Source organism: Erpetoichthys calabaricus, chromosome 14 (assembly GCF_900747795.2).
Source record: "Erpetoichthys calabaricus chromosome 14, fErpCal1.3, whole genome shotgun sequence".
NCBI lineage: Eukaryota > Metazoa > Chordata > Cladistia > Polypteriformes > Polypteridae > Erpetoichthys > Erpetoichthys calabaricus.
Genome location: NC_041407.2, coordinates 101,119,542 through 101,138,892, shown reverse-complemented (window position 1 = coordinate 101,138,892; position 19,351 = coordinate 101,119,542). Strand labels below are relative to the sequence as shown.

Below are 19,351 nucleotides of genomic sequence, written 5' to 3'. Positions count from 1 at the left end.
ATTTCCCCTGAAAATTTGTTCCAAAAAATTGTTTAAATGGATGCATAGTCAGTCACTCTGCATAATTTGATAATGTTTCTTTGAAATATTATCACTTGCCTCGTTTCTGAATTTTGCACAGTACAGTAAGTCTTGTAAAATTGCGTACATCTTCTAACACACAAAAATAAGCTGTTGAGAGTTTTATGTGATATGCCTCTGTGTGGATTTGCCATAGATTTTTAAAGAGCTTTTTATGACTTTACTGTATGTACCCAATCTATGCTGGTATGCTGATAGAGACCGCATTGAGTTCATTTAAAAAAAAAATCCACATACCATGCTTGCTTTTTGAATCAGATAGTTTTGTTGTAATGATAGGTTTCTTTGGAATTTTGACAGGGCAAGTCACTGTCATTGCACCACAAAAGAGATGCAGGTTCTTTTGGCTACAGCACAAAGCACAGCTGGATTCTTTGCCATTTTGACTGTATTAGAACTATTTAATTTCTGTGTAGCATACTGCAGCTATCTTTTATAAATAATTTAATGGCAATGGCAGGAATGGAAGAGCTTATATCATTATGTGTTGCTAAAAAGTTGATACCTTTTTCTAAAACCCTTAGGCAAATTGATTAATCTCTCTAAGTGTTAAATTAATGCACAAGTATTCTTTTCTATAAGTATGTTGGAAAATTATCTGGTAGTATAGCAAGGGACATTGGTAGGATTCCCAGTGTAACTGTTTTTGTTCTTGATAATAGGTGTGAAAAATTAGCAGAAACAATTTGGCAAAACCGGCAGCAGATCCGAAGGGCAGAGCATTTGAGACAACAACTTCCAATTCCTGGGCCAATTGAAGAGTTGCTCAATGATTTGAATGGAACGATCACAGATATTGTGTCTGCACTAGTAACCAGGTCTGCAACACTTTTTTAATGTTTAAGGAAGCATAACAAAGTTTTTACTTTAATACCTTCCTTTAGGACTTAAGTTTTACTGTATATGCATATGAAACACCTTTACTAGAATTCTTGTTAATACTTGTTTTCTAAGCAACAGATTCACAAATAGAGGTTTTAACATACATAACTGCATTTTAAAATATATAATGAACAATATACCAGAAAAATTCAATATACAGTAGCATGTACAGAATAGAAGCTAGTGCATGTGCAACCAGTGTTGGTAAAGATGGATTGCAATCAGTCATTTTAAGGCAACAAAGATGTTTGCTGCATGGCAGAAAAACACATTAATGAAAAGTGTTTGTTATGGCGTTGAGTGGCATTTCTTTAAAATGATTGCTTGATTCCCATCTCAAGCAAATATCCCTTCAGAGTGTATTTTTGTATGTAATGTGCTAAAGGATACTTGATTGTGATCTGTTTACAGAATTGATGGCCTTATGTTCCCCAGCCTCGGAGATGCTTTCTAATTATGCACAAGAAAACCTACTAGTTACAGAAGTTGCTTTTGTGTGATTATACCTAAACTGTGTGGTTCCATATTTGAAACTCTCTCTCCCGAGCTTACAGTTGCAGGTCAAGCAAATCCTAATAAATGGTGGCTCAACATACAAAGTTCTTTGTTTGAAATTGGTATAAATAGACCCTTTATCAGATATTTCCTCTCATAAGATTTAGCTAATAAGGAAGGTGCCTAGGAGGCTGATTGCTTATGTGTTTATTTTATGTTCTTTAATGTAGATTCTGTGCTTTAATTTTTGTTTAACTAGTTTTTGTGTTAAGCATTCGTTCATTATCTTCTTTGTTTTTATTAGATGTAATTAATTATTTGTATTCATGATATTGCATTCATAAAATATAAAACTCTGATTCCCTGGAGTTATTGACTTCATTCAGTAGGGCTTCTGTTCTTGGAAATTGAACATAATTAATTTAATTTACTTGTGCCTGGTGTGAAATAAATTAATAATATGAAAAGCATAACTTTTTTTGGACAAAAACTGTTGCTTGTTCAAAACATCGCAAAGTATTCGTATAGCATATATATGCACCTTGCAAAACAATCATCATCACCTGTCTAACATCCACTTTTCGGGTTTACCCAGATTATCCAATTCTTGCACCCCGATAAATCTGTTTACTCCTCTTTTCATTGTCCTGGAAATCCATTGGGGTGAATCCCATTCTGTTCACATGATCTGACGCTATTTCCAATCACATCTTATTTGGCCTGCTCCTTGGCCTCTTCCTTTCCACATCCATCTTGGTGCACCTAGTCCCCCAATATTTTCTGCTTTTCCCAGTTCTTTTCTCAACTATACGTTTATCTAACTCTCGCTCTTTGGCAGTCCACACATCCATTTCAACATTCTTATCTCTATTCTTTCCAACTTTGCTTGATGTTTTGCTTTCATCAATGATATCTCACTCTCATAAAACATACTATTTTTCACACAGTATTTATAAACTTTACCCTTCACTGCTAGAGAGATGACTTTTAGAGTCAGAATGGGGTCAGTTACTAGGGTTTCTTCCATGCACCTCTCACACTTGCTTGCACCTGCCCATACCTCTGTATACTGTATATTCACATTCAACATATCACCTAAGTAAGAGAATTTTCCTAGTTTCTCCAGAATAACAATAATGCTGATGTTTATATTCAGTCTCCCTATATCAGCATTCTGTATCTCAGTCACACACTTTCTAAAATCAAAATTGGCACTTTCTACCTAAAGGTTATCTATCCTTCAGTCCACCACCCACTTCCAACAAATATTTCATTTGGTTGAGCTTTTCTCAACATCTTTAACTCATATGGTCATGGAAAGACATCGTTCACGCCTTATGCCTCTTTGCTTACAACAATTGCTTTGGTCTTTCCTGCATTTACCTTTCACTTCCAAATCAATTTTCCATTTCCACATCTACTTCATTTCTATTTCCCACTTTCATTTTCCGTTATCCCATCTGCTGTCATGACTGCTGTTTGTTTTTTCATATACATTGATATCACTCCAGACATTAACCATTCACCCACACTTTTTTTAAATGCCCACCTCAACTTCCTGGCAGATGTATTCTCTAGATCTATATAGATATAATGCACCTTCTTCCCTTCATCAGATAGCTTTACTTTACTGACTGGGCTGAATTTATAATCCTGTGATTTCATGTTAGAATAAATCTTTATATCTCTTGTTTATCATAAAATGGGGCTAAAATCAGCCTTCTTCATTTCTGCTTCAGTACATCCTTGATAGTGAGATACAATGATGAGAGTTACAACCAGTATAGGCTGGTTACAGCTCATAGTGCCACATGGGTCCCCCCACCTGCCTATGACAGATGGAACTTGGCTGAACCACAGGCAGGGGAAATCAGTTTTATGATGGTCCTGAACCTGATTGAGTGGGGAGACTGCTTAGATGGCTGGGGATATGAACTTGAGTTAGTGACTAAGAAGTTTGAAGGAGTTAGTATAAGGATTACAGAAGGAAAAGTGTGTTGCTTACAGGAGAAAAGGTGGAAAGATGAAAGCTTAAGAATGTTTTTTGGGAATGGTGGGAGGTGCAAGATTGTATGGCATGTGGAAAAGTGCGGACAGTGCTGCAGTTGGCACACTTATGTCTGAAAAATGGGCAAAGTGGTAGAGGTGAAGAGAGTGAATGAATGTGTGAAGATGGTTGCTGAGAATTTGACTATATTCTCAGCATGTGTCCCACAGGTTGCCAGATGAAATCAAGTGAAAGATGAGTTTTGGAATATTTTGATGGTGGTGATATCTTGGGTGCCTCAGGAAAAGTGATTGTAATGGGTGTTGGCTTCAGTGGATGTCTTGGAGACAGGGCTGGGCAATACATTGGATTTTCGATTCTGTATTTAATAAAAATCAATACATAAGAGTCAATATTGCAAGGGTAAGCATTGTTTGCAGATGATTTGATTTTCCCATTATGACAGCTCAGGTAGTACAGAGTCTAAAGGTAAAACACACATTACTGCCTATGAAAAGACTATCCGGGCAAGTGATGCCTCAATAGGGCCCACTAGTCTCCATGGCAAAATGGGCCCCTGCTAAGCAAATTTGAAAAAAAATAAAAAATAAAAATAAAGTACTAGCTGACAAGCAGTGCAAGAAAAATTAACAGCTGCAGTGGCTACCATGTTGCACAACACAGTTTTACCTTCAGTTTACGGCCACAAAATACTCATACTTTGTCAGCGTTCAGATAAATACAGTAGCCAGTAATTTTCATCACACCAGAAGTGACACGTCCACGCAGTGTGCAAAACCTCATCTGTCCATTTCATGTGCATTTAGCTATAGAAATGCTACAAGCACGAATAAAAGCAACAGCCTTCCTGTTTTTTTTTCTTTCTTCAGTGTTCATATATTAGTTATGGGATAAACTGCATTACCAGGACTTCTTTTTCATGTTGAGTTTGTTTTTTTTTAGCTGGTGAATGTAGCTTTTTAATGACTGTGAGAAACTTTGATCCAAATGATTGTTACGTTGTTGTGTTGTCTCATCCCATTTAGTTTTTTTTTTGTCTTTGTGTTCTTAATGAACTTTGTGCATTGCTGCTTTAAGAAACTACAGTCTGCCACCTTGCAATGTTTAACTTAACACTGACATGTGTGTCTGTGATCAAATGTAACTATATATAGAATTAAAAATACACTTTAAGATTAGCTAAAAACGCATAGATTAGCTATGTCTATGTTTATAATGTTTATCTTTAGTTATATGTTACCTTTCTACCAAGCATTCATTCACATCTTTAAACGTGATATGTGAAAGCATTTGTGATATGGTGTTTTTTTGTATACATAAATGAGAGTTATTTTTCTACAGGTTCATTTTTAGCTTTATTTTGTGATTTTGTTTTAAGAACTGGTTGATAATGTTTTAAAAACTATTTTTACTTGAACTGTCAAAAGCACTATCAAGGTATTTTACTCATGATTTCATGTAGATTAACTGTTCTGTTTCATTATTTATTTTAGATCACACATAAAAATAAATGTTATTAGACTAAAAAACTGAAATTTTTTTTTGTTGTTGACATTTGTCAATAAAAGAATTAGATCTACTATCACCCTCTGTGCTTAATTAATTGACTCTGACTGGAGTCAAATATATGCAAATACATAATTTAAAATCATTACAAATTATGTAAAGCATAAAAATGCACATGTGAGGTAATTAAAAGCTTTGGCTTTCCATATATAAAACAAACAAACAGACAGAGGGCAATGTTTACTGACTGGCAGACACTGGTGCCGGCAAGGCAGGCAAGAGTTTAAACATAATACATACAGTGGAAACTCAAACAGGTTGAGAAGGCATACTAATGGTTGAAAAAAAAAGTCCTATTTGAGATGTTTCTTTGAGGCAAGGCTATTCATGAAATTGTTACATTTTGGGGGAAACAGTCTTCTTAATATTTCATATTAAGGTGTTTTGAGAACATACTGGGATATATTGAACATTGCATTTTGGCTCAAAATAATTGCAAATTCAATTTATTGTCTAGCCTTACTAGGAGCCAGGGTGCATGGTTATGAGGAAGTCCATGGTGGCTTTAGCTTTGGTGCCAGGAATGCTGAGAGTGAGAGGAAGATTCTGCCGTTTGGTGAGCAATAGAAATAGTTGTGTGCAGCTATCTATTTTTAAGAAGGAGGAACACATTTTATGGCATGGTTTTAAAATTTGTATCGCTATTAAAGATGAGGGTATACACCAAGTTAGATCAGAATATTATGAAGACCACCCATTTTTTTGTTGTCTAGTTCAAGTTTTTGGGGAGTCAGTGACTGATAATGGGACTTGGGCATAATTAATTAATCCCAGTTTGTGTTTGTTGTCAGAGCCTCTTTGAAGAGTACTGTCCAATTTCTTTTTAAATTTTTTATTTGATTAAAATAATCATAACACAAATTAAGTTCAGAAACATAATTGAAATGTGGCCTATTCACAGTATAAGGTTGGGGATAAAACTCCAATCAACAGGTGTAGTAGAAAGAATAAACCCCTGGGGGAGGGGAAAGTGTGAATATTCGGTTATAACAAAAAAATGAATGGGCAAATCAAACAAAGTCAAAGTTCTGATGAAATCAGCCAAATGGCTGCCAAACACTAATGTGCATTCTAGTATCATAAGTTCATACTGGACAGTGTCAAAAAAGGATTCAGTTGTTTTTCCATTGAATTCTAAATATCTCTTGGGCTGATTCCCATTGACACGAGTAACCTGGCATTGAAGCAGCTGTACCAAATGTAACCGAGTTAGGGTCATTGATAATTCAGAATGATTGGCAAGCACTTATTTTTAAGGCAGTGTTTAACAGTGTTTAGCAACTCCAAATAGGGTACTAGACTGAAATAAAGGGATTTCATCCTGAGACTGTTGGGGCTTGTTTTTGCACAAACACACAGATCAGCCAATACCTTTAGAGACTGCAGTAGTCAGTTCTTCTAGAAATGAATGCATGGATTGTCTTCTCTCTATCTTGCATATAAAGAAAATCTCATTATTTTCTTGTGTTTCGTGATGAAAAAAGTAGGTTTTGATTAGTGTAATGTGTGTGGTAAAACACTAGTGTCAAAGATAATAACCAAATTGCTTGCTGATTCAGGGAAAAGCCAAGCAAAATGACACCTTTTATTGGCTAACTAAAAAGATGATTACATCTCACCTGAAGAAGGGGCCTGAGTTGCCTCGAAAGCTTGCATATTGTAATCTTTTTAGTTAGCCAATAAAAGGTGTCATTTTGCTTGGCTTTTCTCTACATTCATAATGGCTAACACGGTACAACACCGTAGTATTGCTGATTCAGTAAAAACTAATGTTTAGGCCTACTGATTTAAAAAGTGACAGGATTTTTTTTGTTTTTTTTTTAGTATTCAAAGACCATTACTTATCAGTAAAAGGAATCTTTCTCTCTTTTTATTGCTGTTAATGAAAAGTAAAACTGAGTATCATCTTAATATGGGTGAAAGTGAATATTATATTTTGTGATTATATCTTCCAGTGGTAGCATGTAAAGTAAAACCAGTAACAGTCTTGAGTTCTGAGCCCTAAGTGACACCATATGTAGTGAATGAGTAGTATTCTCATGTTTCTGTGTCTGAGAATTTTGTTTCTTATAATAGATTGGAGTGGTCAGTTGTGTCAGAAGTTGTACTTGTATGTCAAATAAAATACTAATTGTAGTGTTTCAATTATCTTGACATAAAAATGTCATTGACAACATAAGTTCATGTTGTTTCTGTTTTGTGACCTGTGTAAAAGGCAGATTAAGCTTATAGTAAGGTGCCTTAAGCTTTAAGGGTGCTGCTGAAATTTATAATTGGTCTATTATTATTTGTCACTGAGTAAATTTCTAAAATATTTATTTGGTTAAACCTTTCACACTTTTAAGAAAGGTACCATTCCATAATCTATTAATAGTGCCATGAATGCATACCTGAACGTTGGTTTTGGTTGGGACTGGGTCTAAGAGACCGGTAGTAGCTTTCATTTTATAAGATGATGTCAATATACACAAGGAGAACCTTTATTTGACAATGTAATATTAACTTTGTGAGGTCAGTTTGTAATCTGGGATCTTAAAATATCTATTATACAATTAATGAAGTTTTTAAAATCCATTGAGGATGATTATTTGCAGAGTATGTATGTCAATTCATATTTCTCATTTCCCAAATTAGCAACTGTTCTAAACAATATATGAGGCTTATTTCTGTTGTCATCTTTGAATTTGAAGCAATATTCAGAGTGGGTCAGAAAATAGCTCTTTTTTTATAGTTTTTAACACTGCTAGTCTGTGTGGTTTGTAAAATGTATAACTTTTTTTTAATTCCTCTCCACCAACACTTTAGTATTCAGTATTCTAATTTCAGAGCTTAGCTGCTAACTTTTGTTTTTGATTTTGTATATTGTTTCTAATACCTCTTTTAGGGAAGTAATTATACTTGTATGTCAACTGATCTATATTGTTGAATTTTTACATATTCATATCCTGTCAGCATTGAATGTAATTTGGGAACCTACCTTGGGACAAGTTTTCAGTCCATCATAGACCACATTTGCCCATACTGGGTAAATTTAGAGTCATTAGTAAGCTTCTTCTGTACATCTTTAGAGTGTGGGAGGTAAAGACCCATTTAGACTTGTGGAGGACCTGCCAACTCCACACAGCCTGTGTCCCCTAGTAAAATAAGGTACCTCCGAAAATTAAGTATGCTGTCACTGATTAAAGAAGCAATCCATTTGTAGTTAGGATTATTTTCTTTAGGTTTTTGAAAAGCTAAGTCTAGAAGTCATTCCTTATTGACACAAAATATTAGAGGTCACTGTAGTAGACATAGCACATTGTGAAGCAGGTTACTATGGTGATTGTTAATGTGGTGCAAGTCTAAATTGCTATATAGTTTTAGAAGGTTTAAAATATTGTGTTCTGGCGTTATAGTTCCAAAATAAAATGTTCCTTTGTTTAAAGAGAACATAATTTACCACATTTTGTAAAATAACCATCATTTAAAGCATTGCTAATTGCCTTAAATAATGCTTGTTTTACTGTTTCCTTTAGTGCTGTATCTTATTAAACTGGTAGTCAAATTACCAGTATAACACAGTTCATTTTTTTATTTAAAAAAAAAAAAAAAATTCAATTATTATTACTATTTGAATTCTAAATGTCTGCATCCCTTGTGAGACATGCTCGAACACCACCAGACTGACACCACATCTTTATAAAAGTACACACGCCCCCAACACCAATCACCCCTACTTTTCTCTCACTGTCCGTGGGCCGCCTTTCCTCTCTCCATTGGAGCCTCGTCCTGCTCCCACTCCCGACTCTAGCTCCCCGATTGTAGGGAGGTGGCCCCTTTTATTCTCACCCGGACGTGCTCCAGGTGCCTGATGACATTCTTCCGGCACCACTTCCTGGTGTGGCAGAAGTGCTGCCCTTGCACCAAGAAGCACTCCGGGCGTCCCTGGAAGGGTCCTCATCCATCTTCCCGGGTGTGGCGTAAGTGAATGCCTCCTGGGCTCTCTGAGGCTCGGGGCGCCCCCTGACAGTGCCCACGGGCCCCAACGGGCTTGAGCCTCCTTGGTCCTCTCCTGTGGTCCTCTCCTGATCCAGGGCGGTTGCCCCCTCGTGGCCCGGAGGACGTATACACCACCTCCGGGTCCTTCCAGGCGTCCTGGCCGGGTCTGTCCCCCAGCCTCCTGTGACACCCAGTTTATCTTTCCAATTTGATTTCTTTCCACAGCACTTTTATAATTGAAAAGCAGCCACCACAGGTCCTGAAAACACAGACAAAATTTGCAGCCACTGTACGACTGCTGGTTGGAGGCAAGCTGAATGTGCATATGAACCCTCCCCAGGTGAAAGCTACAATAATCAGTGAGCAGCAGGCTAAAGCTCTCCTAAAGAACGAGAATACCAGAAAGTAAGTCCTTTTTGCATTGTGTGTGTATATTTTTTCTTTTTCTCTATAATATGCTGTACATGTCCTAATGTTCACTTTGCAATGGTTAAGTTTAGTCATACTGACCGATGGCCCTGAGCTTGATGAAACACTGAACATTCTGGATTAAGATTTAATTCTAGTTTTTAACTACTGATCGGTCTACTTTATTGAGACAACTGGTATGATTTTAACGTACAATCATTTGAACCCAGCATTTACAATAAGTTTAACATTTTCTAGCTTGCATTTTAGTTTTATGCATGACATGCTGTAGTATCATCATCATCTGGAGTTTGACTCCTAATCACAACCAGCAGCATCTGATGCAAACAAAGATCAATTTAAAATATGGAGGTTTTTTTAAATTTCACATGAATGTTTTTTGATTAAGAACCAAATTTAAATAAAAAATATTAGATACTCTATTGAATAAGGGCCAGAACTCAAAGTAAATACCTACTTAAAAGATAAAATCAAAATTTATTTTCGACAAACAACAAAAGAGATGCAGTTGTTCATACAAAGGTCGTTTGATAAGTGTGGTAAAAAAGCAAGTTCTGTGTTTTGGAAAAAATCGCTGCAAACATCTGTAAAATGTAGGCAATGTGTCACTTCTGGCTTAAATTTGACCTCACCTAGTTTGAAGAGTAATACTTGTTAGCCATGATGTCGCCAATTAATTGTGCCGCTATCTCGTAGGAATTTGCCAAACTTATCAAATGACCCTCGTATATGAAAAGAAATATTTATTAAGCTGATACAGCTTTTTTTCTCATATACAAGTATGGGTTTAGTTTAATGATATTAAGACTAAGGTGATTATCACAAGCCTAATAGTGTTTTCATTTTGTGCATTTAGAGAGAAGAAAATATAATCACACTGTTTTTTTCCTTTCAATTATAGTGATAGCAGTGGTGAGATCCTCAATAACAACTGTGTCATGGAGTATCATCAGACAACTGGGACATTAAGTGCTCACTTTCGAAACATGGTGCGTGATGTACTGATTTGTGTATTGAATGATTTATGTTGCCGATGTATTATCTAAATTAGTTTTCTATTCTAGTCATTAAAAAGGATCAAGCGTTCAGATCGTCGAGGGGCTGAATCAGTTACAGAAGAGAAATTCACCATACTCTTTGAGTCCCAGTTTAGTGTTGGGGGCAATGAGCTTGTATTTCAAGTTAAGGTAAGTGGAGAGAATTGTGAATGCAAAAAAGATATCATCGGTGTTGTTGAAATGCGCAAGAAATTTCCCCTTGTTTTTTAAATTTTAATCAATTAATGATTAAGCTGCTCTGTTTCTATGATTAGCAGGCATTCAGGGTCCTAGCAATTAGAACTGAGTGTGACAGGATCTTAATTGTTACTATCTTTGCTTGCTTATACATTCTGTGAGTAACAGTGTTAAGTTACTTTTGTGTGTCATTATCATAAGCATAGGGGGAAATGTAAATGTTGAAGAGTTCTGCTGTTTTGAATTGGTGAATGGAGAAGCACCTCCTCCCAGCATGTTCAGGAATTAGACGGCCATGAATATTGGCTACTGCTAAAAGGACTCCTGTTTTTCCCATCACCATTCCTTTCACTGAGCACACTTTTAAATTGTGAGCATGTTGCTTTCTAGGGTATTCTCTACACAGTAATGTATGCTAGCTTAGCCCACCCCATCTAGTTTAGCCCTGTTTCCACCAGCCACCAGCTGCATTGGGTAACTGGTGGAAGCATCTTTCATTTTTTTCACTTCACTCAATGGACATTAGTGAAGTGAATACCTAGTTGTGGTTTCCAGGCAGCTTCTGTGTATTCACTAACACAAGAATGTAAGTGAAGCAGATGCCAGGCCCTGTTTGTCAAGTGTCTCTATGTATTAACAAAGGAGAGTAAGTGAAGCACATCACATTCTGTAATTGTCTAGTGGCTGCTGTGTATTTACTTTCATTATGAAGTAAATAAATCCTTTCATTATGAAGTAATAAAAATCCTCAGGCTTTTAGGAATATCTGCATTTGTACTGTGTACTATCTGCAGGTGAAGCATGAAGAATATAGCTCAAGCAAAACTTGTCTGTTCTTAGTGGGACTTGAAACAGTTTTCATTTTTGCAGTTTGTTGTTTTCATTTGCAGGGTATGTATAGTAGAGAACCACAAATCAATGCTTCTGACCACTGGCTTGAAGCACAGTCAGAAGTACAATAGCTTTTACTTTTAGCTAACTTTTTGTAAATAATTGATCATTTGTATGAATGATTACAATAAAATTAATAAAATTTAAAAAAAAAGTACAATAGCTACATAATGCATGAAGGCAACTTCAGGAAATCATTGGCTGGATCTACAGAATCACAGCTAATCTACAATTAGGAAGTCAGCAATGTATTCTACAGCAACTTTACATCAGTGCCTTGTAAAAAATAGTAATTTGTCTGTTACAGTTCGACTGTTAAGTGTACAAAATTATTGATCTAGATTGACCATAAAAATCCAGGTAGTTGTACTCCTTGAAATTAAAATTTTTAGCAGCCAGTGAAATTAAGCGTTGTATTCCCTTTGTAGCAACACTATGATTACTGTGGTTTCGTACATAAAGAGAACAGATTGTACCTGCGATTATAAAATAAGCATGTTTTGTTTAGGTGAGGATAATAGACCTCTGCAAACTTTATCAAAAGGTGGACGTTTTGAGAAAATACAAAAAAAATAACAGTGTAGGTGCTGGTTTGGTCTGGTATGCATTCACAATTGCCAAATAGATTTACAGTATTAAACAGATAAAATTTTGTGAATAGCACAACGTTGTCACATGACTGATGTCAGTGAATTATTTAGTGGCTTTTTAGTTACTTTGGTCATGTTAATTTTAGAACTATCCCCTTAAATAAACATGCACAATTCTTATATGACGTTTTGGAATATTCTACAGTACTTCGACCATGATTTAAAAAAAAATTATTGCAAGATGGAACTGCTGTTATGTCTACTTCATTATGATAAATAAATAATTATTTTGATGTTTTATAGTTAATGCAGTCAAATTCAGCAAGATTATCAAAACAACTCTTATTTCTTTCCAGACATTATCACTTCCTGTGGTTGTGATAGTCCATGGAAGCCAGGACAACAATGCTACAGCCACAGTGCTCTGGGACAATGCCTTTGCTGAACCTGTAAGTTCTTGTTATTTTCCTGCCTTGTTTTAATAATGTAATCTAGTCTTTTTATCACTGATATGGTTTCCTTGTATAAATTCACATTTAATGTGCCATTTTCATTGTGATTTATGTAAACGTCCCCCCACTCCATGCAAAAAATGAATAGATGAACAGGTATTTTTAACAATGAAAACCACAATGAATCCTGCTGTCAGAGTTAATTGGATCCCTGGTTCAGGATATATATACTATGTAATATGTAAATATGTAAGTTGAAATATTATATACTACTATGCATGATTTTACAGCTGATTAGTCTGTAATAAACGAAAGTGAAGCAAGGTTGAGACGTTTCTGCAGCTTAACTGGAGTCCACCTGTGGTAAATTCAGTTGATTGGACATGATTTGGAAAGGCACACACCTGTCTATATAAGGTTCCACAGTTGGCAGTTCATGTCGGAGCACAAACCAAGCTTGAAGTCAAAGGAATTGTCTGTAGACCTCTGAGACAGGATTGTCTGGGGAAGGTTACAGAAAAATTTCTGCTGCTTTGAAGGTCCCAATGAGCACAGTGGCCTCCATCATCCGTAAGTGGAAGTTCGAAACCACCAGGACTCTTCCTAGAGCTGGCCGGCCATCTAAACTGAGCGATTGGGGGAGAAGGGCCTTAGTCAGGGAGGTGACCAGGAACCTGATGGCCACTCTGTCAGAGCTCCAGAGGTCCTCTGTGGAGAGAGGAGAACCTTCCAGAAGAACAACCATCTCTGCAGCAATCCACCAATCAGGCCTGTATGGTAGAGTGGCCAGATGGAAGCCACTCCTTAGTAAAAGGCATATGGCAGCCCACCTGGAGTTTGCCAAAAGGCACCTGACGGACTCTCAGACCATGAGAAAGAAAATTCCCTGGTCTGATGAGACAAAGATTGAACTCTTTGGTGTGAATGCCAGGCATCACATTTGGAGGAAACCAGGCACCGCTCATCACCAGGCCAATACCATTCCTACAGTGAAGCATGGTGGTGGCAGCATCATGCTGTGGGGATGTTTTTCAGCGGCAGGAACTGGGAGACTAGTCAGGATAAAGGGAAAGATGACTGCAGCAATGTACAGAGACATCCTGGATGAAAACCTGCTCCAGAGCGCTCTTTGGGCGACGGTTCATCTTTCAGCAGGACAACGACCCTAAGCACACAGCCAAGATATCAAAGGAGTGGCTTCAGGACAGCTTTGTGAATGTCCTTGAGTGGCCCAGCCAGAGCCCAGACTTGAATCCGATTGAACATCTCTGGAGAGATCTTAAAATGGCTGTGCACCAACGCTTCCCATCCAACCTGATGGAGCTTGAGAGGTGCTGCAAAGAGGAATGGGCGAAACTGGCCAAGGATAGGTGTGCCAAGCTTGTGGCATCATTTTCAAAAAGACTTGAGGCTGTAATTGCTGCCAAAGGTGCATCGACAAAGTACATGGGATTTCTCAATTTTTTTATTTTTAATACATTTGCAAAAATCTCAAGTAAACTTTTTTCACGTTGTCATTATGGGGTGTTGTGTGTAGAATACTGAGGAAAAAAATGAATTTAATCCATTTTGGAATAAGGCTGTAACATAACAAAATGTGGAAAAAGTGACGCGCTGTGAATACTTTCCGGATGCACTGTATATTACAGTCCAAGGTGTACAGGGTGAAGACAAAAGGAGACAGGACTGTCACAGTGAACATGTTCTTGGCATAGAATGCTTTACTTCACTTTATTTATCTTTTTCCTGTTTGTATAGGCTGTTTGTAATTGCTAATGCATTTTCTGTTGTGTTATATTTTAGGGAAGGGTGCCTTTCATAGTTCCTGATAAAGTGCTTTGGCCACAGTTATGTGATGCTCTTAACATGAAATTCAAGGCAGAAGTGCAAAGTAATCGAGGACTATCAGAGGAAAATTTGGTGTTTCTGGCTCAGAAGGCTTTTAGCAGTTCCAGCATAAACCCAGAGGACTATCGTACTATGACAATGTCCTGGTCTCAGTTCAATAGGGTAAGTGAGATTTTTACTTTTGCCATTGAGACCCAGCTGCTTATCAAAACATCATTGATGAGTACTTTGCATGTATTTCCTGTAAAATAGTTTTATAATAATTGCTTCACTATAGTCACCAAAAACCTTGGGTTTTATTGATCTAATTTTAAGTTTTCTAGCTGTAGGATTTTGTAATTTTGTTCATTTCTTTTGCTACTTTCATTAAAATGGAAGCTGTCAAGCAGAGAGCTGACTTACCCTGCAAGAGGAATTGTATCGTCCAAAGGCAGTTAACCCTGATTTTGTAGAGCTGCAGTGGCTATACAATTCAACTGCATCCACTTCCTTAAAGATTTATTTTTAAGTTTAACATTTCTTGTTTCTGTGCTTCTTTCTTTTCCTATTTTACAAAATGCTTCTGCATTTTGAAACGCTTAATAGTACAGACATATAATGTTAAGGCTTTTTAGTTTATATCAGTACCTTTCTCATTTGAAAAATGTTTAAAACTATAAACAGGTTTTTGAAACTGTCCTTTAAAAACTTGCTGTTTGCAGCATCAGACATATGGAGGCTTACGAGTTAACAGTTATACTGAATGTTAGCGCAAAAATTAAGACATGTTTATTTAAATAGGGCTTTTAATAAGCAGCCCAAGCATCCAGGTTGCTTATTGTAATTTAATGTTATTTGAAGAAACAGGTAATGAAAAAAGTTATCAAAAAAAAAAGTTACGGTTCGTCTTGGTTACATAGTCAAATGACACTAAATATATGTAATTGGTAATATTTTACAATATCTGCTTCAAGAAGTGTAATTAGAATGAGTGTAAAATATAAACCTGTACAACACAGGTGCTACTAAACATTAATTTCGGTAGGGGTAAACCATAAATGTCTGCAGTGAGTAATTCCATTTTTACATATTTAAAAAGATAGGTGGGCCTATAGTTAACATGGCAGTTTATCTTGGAGTATAGCTTCTTTTACGTTTTTGTGTTACTTGGCCATCTAACTAATGGTGATGGACTAAGTGGTGTAAGGTTTCAGATTACAGGAAGTTCATGTATTTGCTCTTGGCAATGCTGTCCAATCCTAGTTCTGCCAGTTAGCTCTTAGGACCAATAAAAATAGTGTCAGCTGTGCAATTCATAATTTATTGAACATCTTGTTGCTTATTGTCAGCTAAACTTGCAGCTTTGTAATATATTATTCCTTTATTTGTTGAGAATCCCAGGATTGAATTAAGTGTTTTTTATTAAACAGCTAATATTTTAAGACAATTCTGATTCAAGTTTGCAAAATCTTACTGTTCAGATTTACAATACATAAGGGTCAGATATTTATTTATTTTTAATACAAGTTTTGGTAATTCGAGGACAATTCTATGGCAGGTTGATTTGACAGACTAACACTTATTTCAGGTTGCTGCCTGAATGTGTTTTAGGCTCCCTGCAATCCACTTTTTACATAAGCAGGTTTGGAAAATTAGGAATTATAATAACTGGGTACTTTTGATCTTTATGCTAGTGATTGTACTTTTAAACAGTAACAACAAATGATGATAAGTAGAGTTAAGGATAAACTGATAATACTCAGTACTTTCAACAGGAGAGCTTACCTGGTCGGAATTTCACATTTTGGCAGTGGTTTGATGGTGTTATGGAACTTACAAAAAAACACCTTAAACCTCATTGGAATGATGGGTGAGTAATCATTTTTTTTCCCATTAAAGACACATTTAATTCAGTAATGAATCCTTGAGGTGATTGATTACCTTTACTAATGATTTGACATCTTTGTAGTTTGAACATTGAATACAGTAAAAGATCATTCACCCTTTCTCTTGTCTTTAACAAATTTAACAATCACAATTATGGTCCCATTGCATTTATGGAATGAAGACAGGTGATGTTTTTTAAAGTCTTTACCTCAATAATACTTATATTTTCAGGAACACTACAAAGGTTTGTGAAATTCCTGTCAATGTTAAGATCCAGTTTCACCAAATAATTAAGTTATTGCAGGAAACATTTAAGTGGTCAAAGCATGTACTTCAAAGGCATAGTAGAAAAAACAATATTTAAGTATCTTGATACTACCGTGGATGTCTCTTTTTTATCCTTGCTTTATCTACTATCATGTTTAATAATTTTTATGCATTTTTTCTAGGGCTATTCTAGGATTTGTAAACAAACAACAAGCACAAGACATGCTCATGTCAAAGCCAAATGGTACCTTTCTTCTGCGATTCAGTGATTCAGAGATTGGAGGTATTACAATAGCATGGGTGGCAGAAAACCCAAACAAAGCAGGTATGTTTGTTTACTGTTATCGAATAAAATTGACTGTATCTATGTGGTTAAAAAGCCCTGCTTGCGTTTGGTAGTAAGTTTTGACCCTGACTTAAGTTTCTTCTTCCATAATGTAAAGTAGCAAAAGATCAAATGTTCATTTTATAGCTCGATCCTTAGGAATTAATGCACATGTTCATAACAAGAGAACTTGTCTTGCTTCCCCCAAGGACTGGGTATAGCCTGGCATCTGGTTTATTTCCATTGAACGTTTTCCAAGTTTGATGGTTTGGTTTGTTTCTGCTCTGAATGTTGAACTCTTTCCTTCTTGTGAACACCTCAGTGAGGCTGTGGTGGTGTTGCAGTCAGTGATTGCTTTTGGCCCATTTCTTTATTCAGATGACCAACCTTTACTTAACCCTCACAACATCTTTGTGCCTTCAGGGTCTTTTGTTTCATGGAATGTAAAGAAACGGTACCCAAAACGAAGAGTAAAGTACACTAAAGTAGATGCATTGATAGGTATATAAATAAACAGTACTTGATTTGCCGCCTTCTTCTTCTTTCGGATGCTCCCATTAGGGTTTGCCAAAGCGGATCATCTTCTTCCATATCTTTCTATCCTATGCATCTTCTTCTGTTACACCCATCACCTGCATGTCCTCTCTCACCACATCCATAAACCTTTTCTTAGGCCTTCCTCTTTTTCCCTTGCCTGGCAGCTCTATCCTTAGCATCCTTCTCCCAATACACTCAGCATCTCTCCTCTGTACATGTCCAAACCAACGCAATCTCGCCTCTCTGACTGTCTCCCAACCTTCCAACCAGAGCTGACCCTCTAATGTACTCATTTCTAATCCTGTCCATCCTTGTCACACCCAATGCAAATCTTAGCATCTTTAACTCTGCTACCTCCAGCTCTGTCTCCTGCTTTCTGGTCAGTGCCACCGTCTCCAACCCATATAACATAGCTGGTCTCACTACCGTCCTGTAGACCTTCCCTTTCACTCTTGCTGATATCCGTCTGTCATAAATCACTCCTGACACTCTTCTGCACCCATTCCACCCTGCCTTGCACTCTCTTTTTCACATCTCTTCCATAATCCCCATTACTCTGTACTGTTGATCCGAAGTATTTAAACTCCTCCACCTTCGCCAACTGTACTCCTTGCATCCTCACCATTCCACTGACCTCCCTCTCATTCACACACATGTATTCTGTCTTGTTCCTACTGACTGTCATTCCTCTCCTCGCTAGAGCATATCTCCACCTCTCCAGGGTCTCCTCAACCTGCTCTCTACTATCTCTACAGATCACAATGTCATCAGCAAACATCATAGTCCACGGGGACTCCTGTCTAATCTCGTCTGTCAACCTGTCCATCACCATTGCAAATAAGAAAGGACTCAGAGCTGATCCCTGATGTATTTCCACCTCCACCTTGAATGCATCTATCACTCCTACCGCAGACCTCACCACTGTCACACTTCCCTCGTACATATTCTGTACAGCTCTTACATACTTCTCTGCCACTCCTGACTTCATCATAGCTGTCCTGACTTCCTCCTTGCTAATCCGTGTGCACTTCCTGATTCACTATCTCCACATCATCCAACCTCTTCTCTCTCTCGTTCTCTTCATTCATAAGCCTCTAAAAGTACTCAACACACTCACCTCGGTTGTGAGTACATTTCCATCTTTATCCTTTATCACCCTAACCTGCTGCACATCTTTCCCAGCTTGGTCCCTATGTCTAGCCCACCGGTCCTTTTCTCCCTCCTTAGTGTCCAACCTCTCATACAACTCATCATACGCCTTTTCTTTAGCCTTTGCCACCTCTCTCTTCACCTTGCGCCTTATCTCCTTATACTCTTTGTCTACTTTCTGCATCTCTCTTGACTATCCCACTTCTTCTTTGCCATCCTCTTCCTCTGTATACTCTACTTTATTTCCTCATTCCACCACCAGGTTTCCTTTTCCTCCTTCCTCTGTCCAGATGTCACTCCAAGCACCCTTCTTGCAGTCACCCTTACTACATCTGCTGTAGTTTCCCAACTGTCTGGTAATTCTTCACTACCACCCAGTGCCTGTTTCACCTTCTCCATAAACTCAACCTTGCAGTCTTCTTTTTTTCATCTTCCACCATTTGATCCTTGGCTCTGCTCTCACTCTCTTCCTCTTCTTGATCTCCACCGTCATCCTACAGACCACCATCATATGCTGCTTAACTACACTTTCCCCTGCCACTACTTTGCAGTATTCAGTCTCCTTCAGATTGACTCTTCTGCATAGGATGCAGTGTAATATTCATTTAAGTAAATGGTGTGTCAAAATTAACCAAAAAGACAGATGAAATTTAGTGTGCTTTTACTTATTTGAAATGCAAGAAATGACCATAAAAAGTTTTAAGAGTTAATATCCTATAGCTTATTTTATAGGTTATTAAAAAAAATTCTAA

The 19,351-nt window shown here is 37.1% G+C and overlaps 1 protein-coding gene across 5 annotated transcripts in view; it reads left to right on the top strand.

Annotated features, from left to right (window-relative positions):
* The window catches only part of stat5a (signal transducer and activator of transcription 5a), a 234,063-nt gene that overhangs the window by 195,670 nt on the left and 19,042 nt on the right, over positions 1-19,351 (top strand). For all 5 annotated transcript variants that reach the window (XM_028819816.2, XM_051918839.1, XM_051918838.1 and 2 more), the window contains 8 exons: positions 744-899; positions 9,236-9,415; positions 10,341-10,428; positions 10,504-10,626; positions 12,512-12,604; positions 14,411-14,617; positions 16,210-16,304; positions 16,771-16,913. In XM_028819816.2, coding sequence (XP_028675649.1) covers positions 744-899; positions 9,236-9,415; positions 10,341-10,428; positions 10,504-10,626; positions 12,512-12,604; positions 14,411-14,617; positions 16,210-16,304; positions 16,771-16,913 — 1,085 coding nt within the window. The remainder of the gene's footprint in view (positions 1-743; positions 900-9,235; positions 9,416-10,340; positions 10,429-10,503; positions 10,627-12,511; positions 12,605-14,410; positions 14,618-16,209; positions 16,305-16,770; positions 16,914-19,351) is intronic.